Source organism: Hevea brasiliensis, unplaced genomic scaffold (genome assembly GCF_030052815.1).
Source record: "Hevea brasiliensis isolate MT/VB/25A 57/8 unplaced genomic scaffold, ASM3005281v1 Scaf677, whole genome shotgun sequence".
NCBI classification, from domain to species: domain Eukaryota; kingdom Viridiplantae; phylum Streptophyta; class Magnoliopsida; order Malpighiales; family Euphorbiaceae; genus Hevea; species Hevea brasiliensis.
In genome coordinates, this window is record NW_026615225.1 from 1 (window position 1) to 15,371 (window position 15,371).

At 37.1% G+C, this 15,371-nt stretch overlaps 1 protein-coding gene across 1 annotated transcript; it reads left to right on the plus strand.

Moving 5' to 3' along the window:
- The first annotated feature begins 360 nt into the window (after window positions 1–360).
- On the plus strand, window positions 361–14,821 carry LOC131177632 (uncharacterized). The gene is made up of 3 exons (XM_058142691.1): window positions 361–657; window positions 748–839; window positions 14,425–14,821. Exons 1-3 carry the CDS (start codon window positions 361–363, stop codon window positions 14,819–14,821), a joined length of 786 nt encoding a protein of 261 aa, XP_057998674.1.
- The last annotated feature ends 550 nt before the right edge of the window (window positions 14,822–15,371 follow it).

Below are 15,371 nucleotides of genomic sequence, written 5' to 3' on the forward strand. Positions count from 1 at the left end.
TACTCAAACGGCAAGTCCTCGTGGGAACGATACTTGATTCATCACTTTATTACTTGAGACGACCCGTATACTTGCGGATACACCCCATCAATAATGTGTGAGTTGTTTCAGTAGTAGAGGTAGTGCCTAAAATGTTGGCATTCAGTTATATTTTTTATGTATTTAAGTATGATCTAGAGATTAATAAATGCGATAGTATTCAACTCAATATTTTCTGGTGCCTATAATCTGTTTATTAAAAGTTCACTCTATTTTTTACCTCTCTATTTTTGTTATCACAGAGAGAAGCTTGTGCGAAACATATTCCCTTTGTTTTATCATCTGGTATCAGAGCATCAGTAATAGCAACATTGAGTTCACATGGCCAACAGCAACGTTGGTATCAATCCATCAATTCCTTCTATTCCTATCTTCAAGGGCAGTGGATATGATGCTTGGAGCACAAAAATGAGGACTCTCTTTATCTCTCAAGATTTATGGGAGTTGGTATCTACGGGGTATAATGAAACTTCACTTGAGGTTCAAAAGAAGGATGCAAAAGCTCTTTTCTTCAGTCAACAAGCTGTAGATGAAGATGTTTTTCCTCTCATTAAATTAGCCACCAAGGCAAAGGAGGCATGGGATGTGCTTCAAAAACGTTATCAAGGTACTACAAAGGTACTTACTGTCAAGTTGCAAACTCTTCGATGAAATTTCGAGAGTTCTTTTATGAAAGATGGGGAGTCTCTTGAAGCTTATTCCGTAAAGCTGTTAGAGATTGTTAATCAAATGCGAAAGTATGGTGAGGATGTGTCTGATCAAAAGGTGGTTGAAAAAATTTTAAGGAGTTTGCCAAAGAAGTATGAGCATATAGTGGCAGCCATTGAAGAAGCAAATGATTTGAGTGAGCTGACTGTTGATGTATTACCCCTATTTGTATAGCCTGGTATATTTCACTGTTCCGATGACCGGTGTCGGTCCGGACAATTAAGGGGATTAGGACCACACTTAAGACAACTAGAGAAGCTATAAACACAAATAATTAGTAATTGTCAATTAGTTAAGTATAAATAAGAAAAACAGAACATAAGAAGTTAAACGAGCCGAGAGTAACAGCGATGGGTGACCTTCTCGGGAATGACTGCGAAGTCAATTTAAACTCAAATTTCGAACCATAAAATGTGACGCCGCAGTCCTTAGGACCCTTACAAACACAATGGAAAAGAGAAACTCACGAAAAAGAACTGTTAAGCCAGTCGAATAATTAGGTCAGGGAGCCAGAAGAAATATTGAATTATTTGCAAACCGGGTTGAACCAGCGAGGGGCAATTTGGTCAATTGACCCCGAGAGCTGACTCCTGACCTAACTGTCAAATAAAATCAAAGAAAATAAAATTTCGAAATCGAGAATTAAATTAAAGAACTAGTAGAAAATTAAAAAAAAAGAAAGAAAATGAAAAAGTGAAAAGATGTGACATCATGCATGACATCATGCATGATGCCATAAATCCTATAATTAATAAATTAACTAAAGTGATTTTTTTTTGTCTTCCATAAGACAAAATACTTAAAAGAAAAGAAAAGAAAAAAAAATTTATTTGGTCTTCTTCCTTATCCCTTGCCGCCCTCACTCTCTCCCTCACATCTCCATGGTTAGACCTCCATTAATGCTTGCACTCAAGCTTAAATATCTTCACTAAACCTTAATAGCTCCCATAAAAACCTCATTAGAGCTTGTTATCTCAACCTAAGAAGAAGATTGAAAGAAGAAAGAAGAACAAAAGATAGAGATTTGAAGTTCTAAGAAAGGTTAGTATGCTAACTTTCAATTTCCTACTTTAAATGCATGTTTAGTTACTTAAATGAACTTAGAAACTAATGAAATGAAATAAAAACATGTGTGGAGGACCAAACTGAATTTCGGCCAGCAGGTGTATGGGAGTATATTTGTATGGTTTGATGGATTTGAATGAGTTTATGGACCTCCATTAGTTGAATGGTTATTGTTAAAAGCATTGAATTGGTTAAATGCAACAATTAGTGTGAATTAGGGTTTTGGACATTAGGGTTTAGAGACAAAAATATAAGAAATTTGTAAATGATGTCCTTCACCTAGTTTAAGGAGAGAAATGGTCAATTGTGACCTAATGAGGTGTGTTAGGAGTGTTTGAATCAAAAGCCAATTCGGATTGAGTGTGGTCATGCTGCTGGCAGCATGACCAAGTTACCTTTGAGGGACCAAAAATGAAATTTTACAAGTCCAATTGGTATGAGACCAATTGAGAATGAAAATAGACACTAAATGACAAAATTTTTATTTAGGAAGCATGCCCAAAAAGTGACCAAAACCTAGTGAACAAATTGACCAAACTTGGAAAATCACAGTTTGCCTTGTACAAACTGACCAAATAAACAGTGTTTGTTCATTTGGACATAACTTGAGCTAGGCAGGTCTAAATGACCTGAAATTTTACCAGTGGATAGTTGAGATATAGACCTAAAACTTTCATAAGGAATACAAACCCAAATTATGCCATTAACCAAGTCATTTATCCACCCCAATTTTGTGACCTAAAACTGCCAGAACCAAAATTTGCTCAGAAAATCTGGGTTGAGTCCAATCCGGCAGCCATAGTTCAAATGGCTATAACTTGAGCCACAAAACTCCAATTGGAGTGATTCAAAAAGGAGAATAAAATTAAGACAATAAGAAACATTTTCATGAAGAAAGTTTTGCCAAATTCCAACAGTAAAGTGACCAATGGAACAGTGAAACCTTAGATACCAAAACTGAAAATTTATCAAATTTGCCTAAAAGACTTAGAATTTGAGTAAACAACCAAAACCAATAAATTTAGTAACCCCGAAACACAAAATTTAAAGAACACCAAGTTTAGCACATTAGAGCTAGGTAAAAGTGAAGTTAAATTTATTTTTGGATTTATGTTAAGTTATGGTACTGAAACACTGTGAAATTGTGTGTTTCAGTTGAAAAGAACACCGGGAAGGAACCAGAGGAACCGAGTCAAGGCCAAGAGGCGACTCGCTTGAAGTTTGTGCACAACGTATAATTTCTATAAATTATTTGCTGCATATTATTTTGAATGATTTGAAAAAGTGAATTTTGACATTATTTATGATGCTTTGATCTAAATTGTTGAAAGTTATTGTGTATGTTTGAAATGGCAATGTTTAGCAAATTGTTAAGATAAGTTTTGAAACCACAGTGTCATGACCATATATTTGAACACCTCACTAGCATGACTAGTGGTGGTAATCAGTTTCGAATTTTGATTCCTTCTCTGGAGAAGTGTTGAGGTGTGCCAGTAGAAGAGGATTTGAATAGATATCCATATATTTGAGCTAGCTAGCCTTGTGATGTGACTTCTCCTTAGCCTCTGGCTATTGAGATTATATTTGTTTCGAATGGCATGATTTAACTGTGGGTTTTATGAAATGTGTTTGATACTTCGAAATGAAATTGTTTGGAATAAAATCTCATAAATCATGTTTTGTGTTTAACTTGCATGCTCAGTTCAATTTTTGAATAAATGTGATTTAAATTCTGCATAAAGATTCTTTTAGTATGTTGTGCACCACTGAGTCCTAGTACTCAGCGATAGCTTTTATTGCTGTCGCAGATTTAGAGACTAGAGGAGCAGCAGACTGAGCTGCTGAGGTGTGAGGATCTATCAGCTTGAAGTTATCGGGTATAATTTATACTTTGACTGTAAATATTTCTTTTGATGTATGTATTGCACATAATGTAAGGACATGTAAATTCGGTCTTGAACAGCTTGTACAAAGTTTGTATAAAGTTGTAATAAAATTTAGTTTGGATTTTTCCAATGTAGATTTTAGTATGATGTATATATAGATTGTTTGTCTTTAATGAATGGAAATATTTTATTTTAATCTGAATGAGATTGATAGATATTATTTTAATGATTATTGAATTTTGGGAATTGAGAAATGTTGACTGTTGAATTTTGAGACTTGAGAAATTGGTTGAGATTGATTATGAAATTGAAGTAGTGATTGAAAAAAATTATTGGAAGTGCTTTTTACAGGTATTTGAAGAACTGTTTTCTCAAAATACAAACGAAACTCAGGCAAAATTTTTATAAAATTTACGGAAAAATAAAATGGACCAAAAATATTAACTAGTTTTAAATTTAATTAAATGTTTTAAATACCTATTAGAAAATGCTCACCACTTATCAAAAATAAGAAAATTGTTTTAAAATCCCTTGTAGGGTACTTAATGAGTTATCGGTAGGTGAAGTTCGATAGTTCATTAGGTATTCTACGGGATCATGTGATGCCTTACAGAGGGGTAAGGTGTGACATGTTTTAGTGGTATCAGAGCAAATTTTTGAAGTATGTTTTAACTTGAGAATTTGTGTCTTTTCCTTGTTAAGTACAACTGCTCAATGTCCATATTTGTTACATACAGTGCATTACATCATAAATATGAACTAATGGAGGGAATCTCCATGTGTTACTTGTTCAGGAGATACCCTAACTTCGGACTGAAATGGAAGAAGGGGATCGCTCAGTTGAGCAATCTGTTGAAGCTGAGGCACAAGGGGAAGCCCCAGCTTTGCAAAATGTCAGTGGATCAGCAGCACCAGCCCCACCAATGCCGCAGTTTCCTGCACAGTTCGCACAGCAGATGGCTGCGATGTTTCAACAAATGGTCAGTATGCTCGCCAAGCTCCACCCTGCACACTGGGCACAACCACTGCCTCTAACTAGACAGTATGATAAATTACTGAAGTACGGGGCTACAGAATTTAAGGGTACAGTAGACCCTTTAGAGGTAGAGCAATGGCTTGAAAGAATGGACAGAGTATTTAAGAAGTTACACTACCAAGATTAACTAAAGTTTGAGTATTCTGTGTCTCTACTACAAGGGGATGCATATGATTGGTGGAAGACCATCCCCCAGAGCTTAGCTGAACCACCAGTATTGACCTGGGATGACTTTATCAGAGAATTCAGACAGAAATACATCCCAGATGCATATATTGATCAGAAACTGCAAGAATTTTTGAGTTTGAAACAAGGGAACCGATCAGTAGCAGAGTATGAGAGGGAGTTCTCCCACTTAAGTCATTATGCTGGGAGTCTCCTTTCTACCAGCAAGGCAAGATGCAAGAGATTTGAGATTGGTTTGAAGCCCAGTTTGAGAATGCAAGTAGTGGGATTCAGACACAGCAATTTTTCAAAACTTATGTCTCAAGCACTTGAGCTGGAGAGAATTGAATCAGAAACAACCCCAATAAAAGAAAAATCAGAAAAAGTTGAAAAATCAGAGAAAGACAAAGGGAAAAAATCAGTTGAACAGAGTTCTAGTGCTACCTCTGGAAAGAAGAAGAAATTTAGTGGACCCAGCAAGGGTCGAGGTGGAAGATTTGGTAGGGGCCGATTTTCTGGACAGAGACCCCCTAGGTCTGGTCAGCAATCGAGCAGGGGTTCATATTCTGCCTGCCCCTGTGAGACTTGTGGCAATATGCATATGGGGGAATGCTATTGGGCCACTGGAGCCTATTTTAACTATGGAGGCAAGGGCCATTTAGCAAAAGACTGCACTAGTGCTCCTAAATATGGTTCAGCTCCTACTCGCCGAGGATCTATTCGCAGTCCCGCTCCCGCAGGTTCACACTGTTGGCAGGAGGAAGAGGCAGAGGTAGAGGCACCGCTCAGCAACAAGGTACGGTTGGTCACCAAGACAAGGAAGTGCTTCACCGTAGTCTACACAATGAGACAAATGAGAAGAGGCCGAGACTTCTGATGTGGTAGCTGGTACATTCTCTATCTCTGATCAAGATGTATTTGTGTTGTTTGATCCGGGTTCAACCCATTCATATGTTAGTGCTAGCATAGTCAGTTCACTTGCTGTTCCATGTGTGCAAATGGGCTTTGAAGTGCTAGTAACTAGTCCATTAGGACAAGAGGTCCAGGTCAATAGAATTTATAGGGACTGTCCTTTAGTGATCCAAGGACATGTTTTCCTATCAGATTTGATTGAAATGCCCTTCAGAGAGTATGATATCATCTTGGGCATGGATTGGTTAGCCAGGCATCATGCCATGATTGATCAGAGAATGAAGGCGCTACTTTTGGTCTCCCTTTGTACGGTGATGTGGTAATACATGGGGAGAGGCATTTATCGCCATCAAACATCATTTCGGCCGACTAGCCGTAAGGATGATCGTAAAGGGGTGTGAAGCATACTCGCACATGTGATAGACACCCAAGTGGGGAGTCCAAAGACTAAGGGACATCCCTATCAGATGTGACTTTCCGGATGTGTTTCCTGATGAATTGCCAGGATTACCTCCAAAAAGAGAGGTGCAGTTTGAGATTGATGTTATGCCTGGTGTGGACCCAATCTCCATAATGCCATATAGAATGGCACCTGCAGAATTGAAAGAGTTGAAAGTGTAGTTGCAAGAACTGCTTGACAAGGGCTTTATCCGCCCCAGTATGTCACCTTGAGGAGCGCCAGTGTTGTTTGTAAAGAAGAAGGATGGCACTCTCTGCTTATGTATTGATTATCGACAGTTGAATAAGGTGACAATAAAGAATAGATATCCATTGCCCCACATTGATGACTTGTTTGATCAGTTGAGGGGTGCAGCTTTATTCTCCAAAATTGACCTGAGATCAGGTTATTATCAGCTGAAAGTACAAGAGCAGAGTATTTCTAAAACTGCCTTCAGAACCCGCTATGGCCATTATGAGTTCTTGGTCATGCCATTCGGGTTAACTAATGCTCCGGCTGCTTTTATGGATCTGATGAACACTATCTTCAGACCATACCTCAACCAGTTTGTTGTGGTATTCATAGATGATATATTGGTCTATTCGAGGAGTGCAGAAGAGTATGATAGACATTTGCGGATTGTACTGCAGACTTTAAGGGAGAAACAACTATATGCCAAATTATCGAAATGTGAATTTTGGCTGAAGGAAATATCTTTCTTGGGGCATGTAGTATCAGAAGAGGGCATCAAGGTAGATCCAAGTAAGATTAAAGCTATCCTTAATTGGAGGCCACCCAGAAATGTCACGGAGATTCGCAGTTTTTTGGGTTTAGCTGGATACTACCGTCGATTTGTGAAGGGATTCTCCATGTTGGCATCTCCATTGACCAAGCTGCTTAGAAAAGATGTGAAATTTCAGTGGACGGATAAATGCCAACAGAGTTTTGATGAATTGAAGAAATGTTTGACTGAAGCTTCAGTCCTGACTTTACCTACTCCGGGTAAAGAATACACAGTATATAGTGATGCTTCTCACAATGGGTTAGGTTGTGTATTGATGCAAGATCGAAATGTCATTGCCTATGCATCACGCCAGCTGAAACCGCATGAGAGGAATTATCCGATACATGATTTGGAGCTTGCAGCTATTGTGTTTGCTCTTAAGATCTGGAGACACTATTTGTATGGGGAAAAGTGTTACATCTACACAGATCATAAGAGTTTGAAGTATTTGGGCACTTAGAAGGAGTTGAATTTGAGACAGAGGAGATGGTTAGAATTGATAAAAGACTATGATTGTCTGATAGCCTATCAGCCAGGGAAAGCTAATGTTGTGGCTGATGCCTTAAGTAGCAAGACTATGGCAAGTCTACGGGTTACTCCTTTGTCTATGGTACATGAGTTGAGATCATTATATGCCAGCTTAGAGATTAATGATGAAGGGCGCATGCAGCTTGCATGGTATGTACAACAGTGTTGATTGATCAGTCGTAATGGTCGCTCGTAATGATGAAAGGTATCGGGTCGCTGAAAGAAGTCCTACAGGCAAAAACTAGAATTCTCAATCGTAAATTATGGTTTCATCGCTATACGAAGGCGTAATATGTGTTCCTGATGATGTTGATTTGAGGCAGATCATTTTGAAGGAAGCACATGAGTCTCTTTTTGCCATGCACCCTGGTGGCACAAAAATGTATAGAGGGCTAAAGGAGCATTACTGGTGGATGGGTATAAAAAGGAATGTGGCAGAGTTTGTATCCAAATGCCTAACTTGTTAGCAAGTGAAGGCAGAGCATCAAGTACCCGCTGGGTTGTTACATCCACTACCAGTACCAGAATGGAAATGGGAAAGAATAACGTGGGTTTTGTGATGGGACTTCCGAGGACACAGAAGAGTCATGATGCAGTATGGGTCATTGTTGACAGACTGACCAAGTCTGCTCATTTTCTACCAGTTCGGATGGACTACAGTTTAGAAAGATTGGCCAGGTTGTACATTGATGAGATTGTGAGACTACATGGAGTGCCAGTATCCATCGTATCAGACAGAGATCCTAGGTTCACTTCTAGATTTTGGGGTAGTCTTCAGAGAGCCCTAGGAACTAGATTGAACTTCAGTACTGCATTCCACCCACAGACAGATGGCCAGTCTGAGAGGGTAATTCAGATCTTGGAGGACATGCTATGGGCTTGTGTGATTGAATTTGAGGGCAGTTGGGATACACACTTGCCTTTGATTGAGTTTGCTTACAACAACAGCTACCAATCAAGCATTGGGATGCTTCCATATGAAGCTTTGTATGGCAGAAAATGTAGAACCCCGTTATGTTGGGATGACGTGGGTGAAAGAAAGATGATTGGACCCGAAATTGTTCAACAAACTGAAGAAAAAATCAGGGTGATCAGAGATCAACTTAAAACTGCATCAGACCGTCAGAAGTCCTACATTGATTTGAAAAGAAAGGATATTGAGTATGCAGTGGGTGACAAAGTTTTTCTCAAAGTTTCTCCTTGGAAGAGAATTATGAGATTCGGCAGAAAGGGGAAACTGAGTCCTCGTTTCATTGGGCCATATGAGGTTCTGGAAAGAGTGGGTCCTTTGACATATCGTTTGGCACTACCTCCAGAGTTGGAGAAGTGATGTGACTTATCCGCAAGTATACGGGTTGTCTCAAGTAATTAAGTGATGAATCAAGTATCGTTCCCACGAGGATTTGCTGTTTGATTACTAAACCTTGAATGAAGCGATTATTTGGGCTAATGATTAATGAATAAATGGTAAATGTAGATGAGCAAGGTAAATTGATTAATCTAATTAAAATGGGTAAAGAGCAAACAAATAAAGTATAATTCTAGTTCGCAATTAAACTAAAATTAACAATGGGTAATTTAAGCAAAAGTCTAATTATGGTAAAAGTGATTCCAGAGTTGGGGGTTTATGCATAAATTAATTGGGATTTGTTTTGTTTTGGGCATTCCAATTTTTAGGGAAAAAAATAGAGTTTGAAGGAAATTGATTCTAAATCCCTTTGATATCTTTTTCAAGCAAATCAAAGCGTATTCTAAAATAACCAAACCTACTTTCGTATGTATTTGATTACTTTAAAACCCATTAAGTTTTGTAACCAATAATTAATTCCTCTTAAAATCCTAGTTTATTTCTAAATCTAGGTGATTTTAAGTTCCAATCCATGATTACCCATCAATGACTTTCACCTTTCGGTCCTTCAATCAAAGATTAACACAATACCCAATGGGTACCAACATTAGGCAAGTAAATCAAGCACACAAGGAAGGAATCAAAACTCATATTTATGTAAGATAAGAAAATACCCAATCCAAATCCATAAATTAATCTAAAACATATTTCCCAACTCTGAAATCTAAAGAAATTACTCACTCATAATGGTATTTACAAGAAATATAGATGGAAGAATAAAGAAAAACATGATAAAAGGACTGAAATGGGAAAACCCAGGTGGAAGAACCAAGGTCTCTGGTTTCTGGAGCTCCAAACTCGTGCAGCAGCTCCTTCTTCCAAGAGAGAATGGCGTCTTCTCTCTCTCTTTCTATTAAATTTTTTTTCCTTTTTGTTTTTCCTCCTTTTTCTCTTGTAGCAAAAATAAGGAAATGATGAATTTATATGGTCCCTAAAAGTTACCCTAAAAGTAAATAAAAGACAAGGAGTGGGTAGGAAATGAGGTGTAAAATTATCCAAGTCAGCAGCACTATTCACGTTCTGGGCATTCTGCTTAGGGTTCGGCTTAAGCCTAAGCAGCTTCTTAGCAAATTTAGCCTCTGGTCGCACTGTCTGCTTAAGGTTAAGCAGACCTTCAGCAAATCTCGGCAGACTTATAGTAAAATGGACTTTTCTGCTCATGCTTGACTTGTGTTGCACCTTAAGCATTGCCACTTTACCCTAAGCATGACCTTAAGCAAAGCCTCAAGCAAATTTCGGCTAACTTGCTCTTTCAAAGCTTGATATCTTCAACTTTCCTCCATGCTCAAAGAATCCCAAATTTCTTCAAATCACTTCCTAATGCACTCATTGATCCTCAATTTGCCACAAAATCCTATCAAAACAACAAAATTACAAAAATCACATATAAAGTATTTAAATTTAACAAATAAGCTAAAATAAAGCTAAAAACATAAAATATACTAGAATATAAGGGCAAAATGGATGCAAAACTACCCTAAAATGCCTATATAAAATGAGTGTAACAAGAAGATACATAATGTCTTCCATGTATCTATGTTAAGGAGGTATCGATCAAACCCATCTCATGTACTACCAGTAGAGGAAATTGAATTGAATCCAGACCTCACATATGAGGAAGAACCCATAGAGATTCTGGTTTATGAGGTGAAGTAGCTACGGAATAAGCAGATACCGTTGGTGAAAGTGCTGTGGAACCATCATTCGGGCCAGGAGGCTACTTGGGAACGAGAGGAGGACATGAGGAGACAGCACCCACAAATGCTCGTAGATTGATACTAGGTAAAATTTCGAGACGAAATTTATTTTAAGGGGGGGAGAATTGTAACACCCCTATTTGTATAGCCTGGTATATTTCACTGTTCCAGTGACCGGTGTCGGTCCGGACAATTAAGGGGATTAGGACCACACTTAAGACAACTAGAGAAGCCATAAACACAAATAATTAGAAATTGTCAATTAGTTAAGTATAAATAAGAAAAACAGAACATAAGAAGTTAAACGAGCCGAGAGTCACAGCGATGGGTGACCTTCTCGGGAACGACTGCGAAGTCGATTTAAACTCAAATTTCAAACCATAAAATGTGACGCCGCGGTCCTTAGGACCCTTACGAACACAATGGAAAAGAGAAAATCACGAAAAAGAACTGTTAAGCCAGTCAAATAATTAGGTCAGGGAGCCGGAAGAAATATTGAATTATTTGCAAACCGGGTTGAACCGGCGAGGGGCAATTTGGTCAATTGACCCCGAGAGCTGACTCCTGACCTAACTGTCAAATAAAATCAGAGAAAAGAAAATTTCGGAATCGAGAATTAAATTAAAGAATTAGTAGAAAAAAAAAAAAAAAAGAAAGAATGAAAAAGTGAAAAGAGGTGACATCATGCATGACATCATGCATGATGCCATAAATCCTATAATTAATAAATTAACTAAAGTGATTTTTTTTTTATCTTCCATAAGACAAAATACTTAAAAGAAAAGAAAAGAAAAAAAAATTATTTCATCTTCTTCCTTATCCCTTGCCGCCCTCACTCTCTCCCTCACATCTCCATGGTTAGACCTCCATTAATGCTTGCACTCAAGCTTAAATATCTTCACTAAACCTTAATAGCTCCCATAAAAACCTCATTAGAGCTTGTTATCTCAACCTAAGAAGAAGATTGAAAGAAGAAAGAAGAACAAAAGATAGAGATTTGAAGTTCTAAAAAAGGTTAGTATGCTAACTTTCAATTTCCTACTTTAAATGCATGTTTAGTTACTTAAATGAACTTAGAAACTAATGAAATGAAATAAAAACATGTGTGGAGGACCAAACTAAATTTCGTCCAGCAGGTGTATGGGAGTATATTTGTATGGTTTGATGGATTTGAATGAGTTTATGGACCTTCATTAGTTGAATGATTATAGTTAAAAGCATTGAATTGGTTAAATGCAACAATTAGTGTGAATTAGGGTTTTGGACATTAGGGTTTAGAGACAAAAACGTAAGAAATTTGTAAATTATGTCCTTGACCTAGTTTAAGGAGAGAAATGGTCAATTGTGACCTAATGAGGTGTGTTAGGAGTGTTTGAATCAAAACCCAATTCAGATTGAGTGTGGTCATGCTGCTGGCAACATGACCAAGTTACCTTTGAGGGACCAAAAATAAAATTTTACAAGTCCAATTGGTATGAGACCAATTGGGAATGAAAATAGACACTAAATGACACAATTTTCATTTAGGAAGCATGCCCAAAAAGTGACCAAAACCTAGTGAACAAATTCACCAAACTTGGAAAATCACAGTCTGCCCTGTACAAACTGACCAAATGAACAGTGTTTGTTCATTTGGCTATAACTTGAGCTAAGTAGGTCTAAATAACCTGAAATTTTACCAATGGATAGTTGAGATATAGACCTAAAACTTTCATGAAGAGCACAAACCCAAATTATGCCATTAACCAAGTCATTTGGCCATCCCAAATTAGTGACCTAAAACTGCCAGAACTAAAATTTGCCTAGAAAATCTGGGTTGAGTCCAATCCGGCAGCCATGGTTCAAATGGCTATAACTTGAGCTACGAAACTCCAATTGGAGTGATTCAAAAATGAGAATAAACTTAAGACAATAGGGAACATTTCCATGAAGAAAGTTTTGCCAAATTCCAACAGTAAAGTGACCAATGGAACAGTGCAACCTTAGACACCAAAACTGAAAATTTATCAAATTTGCCTAAAAGACTTAGAATTTGAGTAAACAACCAAAACCAACAAATTTAGTGACCAAAATGTGGTATGTGGGTGAAGTTGGTGTTCCCATACCTATTAAGTCTTAGAAAGTCAACAATTTGACTTGAATAGTGTAGTGAATAGTAACCCCGAAACACAAAATTTAAAAAACGCCAAGTTTAGCACATTAGAGCTAGGTAAAAGTGAAGTTAAATTTATTTTTAGATTTATGTTAAGTTATGGTACTGAAACACTGTGAAATTGTGTGTTTCTGTTGAAAAGAACACCGGGAAGGAACCCGAGGAACCGAGTCAAGGCCAAGAGGCGACTCGCTTGAGGTTTGTGCACAACGTATAATTTCTATAAATTATTTGCTGCATATTGTTTTGAATGATTTGAAAAAGTGAATTGTGACATTATTTATGATGCTTTGATCTAAATTTTTGAAAGTTATTTTGTATGTTTGAAATGGCAATGTTTAGCAAATTGTTAAGATAAGTTTTAAAACCACAGTGTCATGACCATATATTTGAACACCTCACTAGCATGACTAGTGGGGTAATCAGTTTCGAATTTTGATTCCTTCTCTGGAGAAGTGTTAAGGTGTGCCAATAGAAGAGGATTTGAATGGATATCCATATATTTGAGCTAGCTAGCCTTGTGATGTGACTTCTCCTTAGCCTCTGGCTATTGAGATTATATTTGTTTCGAATGGCATGATCTAACTGTGGGTTTTATGAAATGTGTTTGATACTTCGAAATGAAATTGTTTGGAATAAAATCTCATAATTCATGTTTTGTGTTTAACTCGCATGCTCAGTTCAATTTTTGAATAAATGTGATTTAAATTCTGCATAAAGATTCTTTTAGTATGTTGTGCACCATTGAGTCCTAGTACTCAGCGATAGCTTTTATTGCTGTCGCAGATTTAGAGACTAGAGGAGCAGCAGACTGAGCTGCTGAGGTGTGAGGATCTATCAGCTTGAAGTTATCAGGCATAATTTATACCCTGACTGTAAATATTTCTTTTGATGTATGTATTGCCCATAAATGTATGGACATGTAAATTCGGTCATGAGCAGCTTGTACAAAGTTTGTATAAAGTTGTAATAAAATTTAGTTTGGATTTTCCTAATGTAGATTTTAGTATGATGTATATATAGATTGTTTGTCTTTAATGAATGAAAATGTTTTATTTTAATTTGAATGAGATTGATAGATATTATTTTAATGATTATTGAATTTTGGGAATTGAGAAATGTTGACTGTTGAATTTTGAGACTTGCGAAATTGGTTGAGATTGATTATGAAATTGAAGTAGTGGTTGAGAAAAATTATTAGAAGTGCTTTTTATAGGTATTTGAAGAACTGTTTTCTCAAAATACAAACAGAACTCTGGCAAAATTTTTATAAAATTTGCGAAAAAATAAAATGGACTAAAAATATTAACTAGTTTTAAATTTAATTAAATGTTTTAAATACCTATTAGAAAATACTCACCACTTATCAAAAATAAGAAAATTGTTTTAAAATCCCTTGTAGGGTACTTAATGAGTTATCGGTAGGTGAAGTTCGGTAGTTCATTAGGTATTCTACGGGATCATGTTATGCCTTACAGAGGGGTAAGGTGTGACAATTGATGAGCTATTAGGATCCTTGCAATCCCATGAAGACAGGTTGAAGCAATACGACGATCGAGGAGTAATGGAAAATGCTTTTTACTCTAAGCTATAACTATCTAATAGAAATAATGAGTCCTGTGGCAGAAGCAATAATGTAAGCAACAGAAGAGGCCGTGGTGGTCATTTCTATCATGGAAAACGAGGTGGCAGAGTTGGTGGACATTCTAGAGGTCGAAATCAAAATCACAACGAGGAAGAGAAAACTTGTGAACCTCGCAAATTTCAATGCTATTACTGTAACAAATTTGGCCATATTGAAAGGTATTGCAGGTTGAAGGAAAAGCATAAAAAACATGATAAGTTTGCCGAACAAGAAGCGAATGATGAAAATGAGAGTCTATTTCTCGCTTGTTATTCTGCAATAGTGTGTTATCCAAATGTCTGGTTCATAGATAGCGGGTGTAGTAGTCACATGACAGCAAACTTAGAAGCCTTTGCCAGTATGGATAAATCAGTTTAGACCACAGTAAAGATGGGAGATGGCATGGTTCATGAAGCACATGGTAAAGGTGATGTGCAAATAAACTCAACTGACAACAAATGCATTAAAAGAGTCCTCTATGTTCCTCATCTTGACTCAAATCTGCTGAGTGTGGGTCAATTTGTTAGAGAAGGCTACTCACTTGTTTTTGAGGATATGGCTTATGCTGTTTTTTCTGATTCAAGCAAGAAAAATTTATTGTTCAAAGTGCCAATGACCAAAAATAACTTATTTCCTCTTCATCTTGATGGTGGACAACATGCTTTTAAAGCTTCTCTGGATGATCAGAATTGGTTATGGCACTACAGGTATGGGCATTTAAATTTCAGAAGTTTGTATGATTTATCTAACAAAAATTTGGTGGAAGGGATCCCTCAAATTAAAGGTGGTGGAGAAATTTGTGAAAGCTGTATTTTTGGAAAGCAACATCGAGAGGATTTTCCTAAGGGAAAGACTAGAAGAGCAACAAGACCCATTGAACTAGTGCATGCAGATGTCTGTGGCCCAATGAGAATTCCTTCTCTTAACA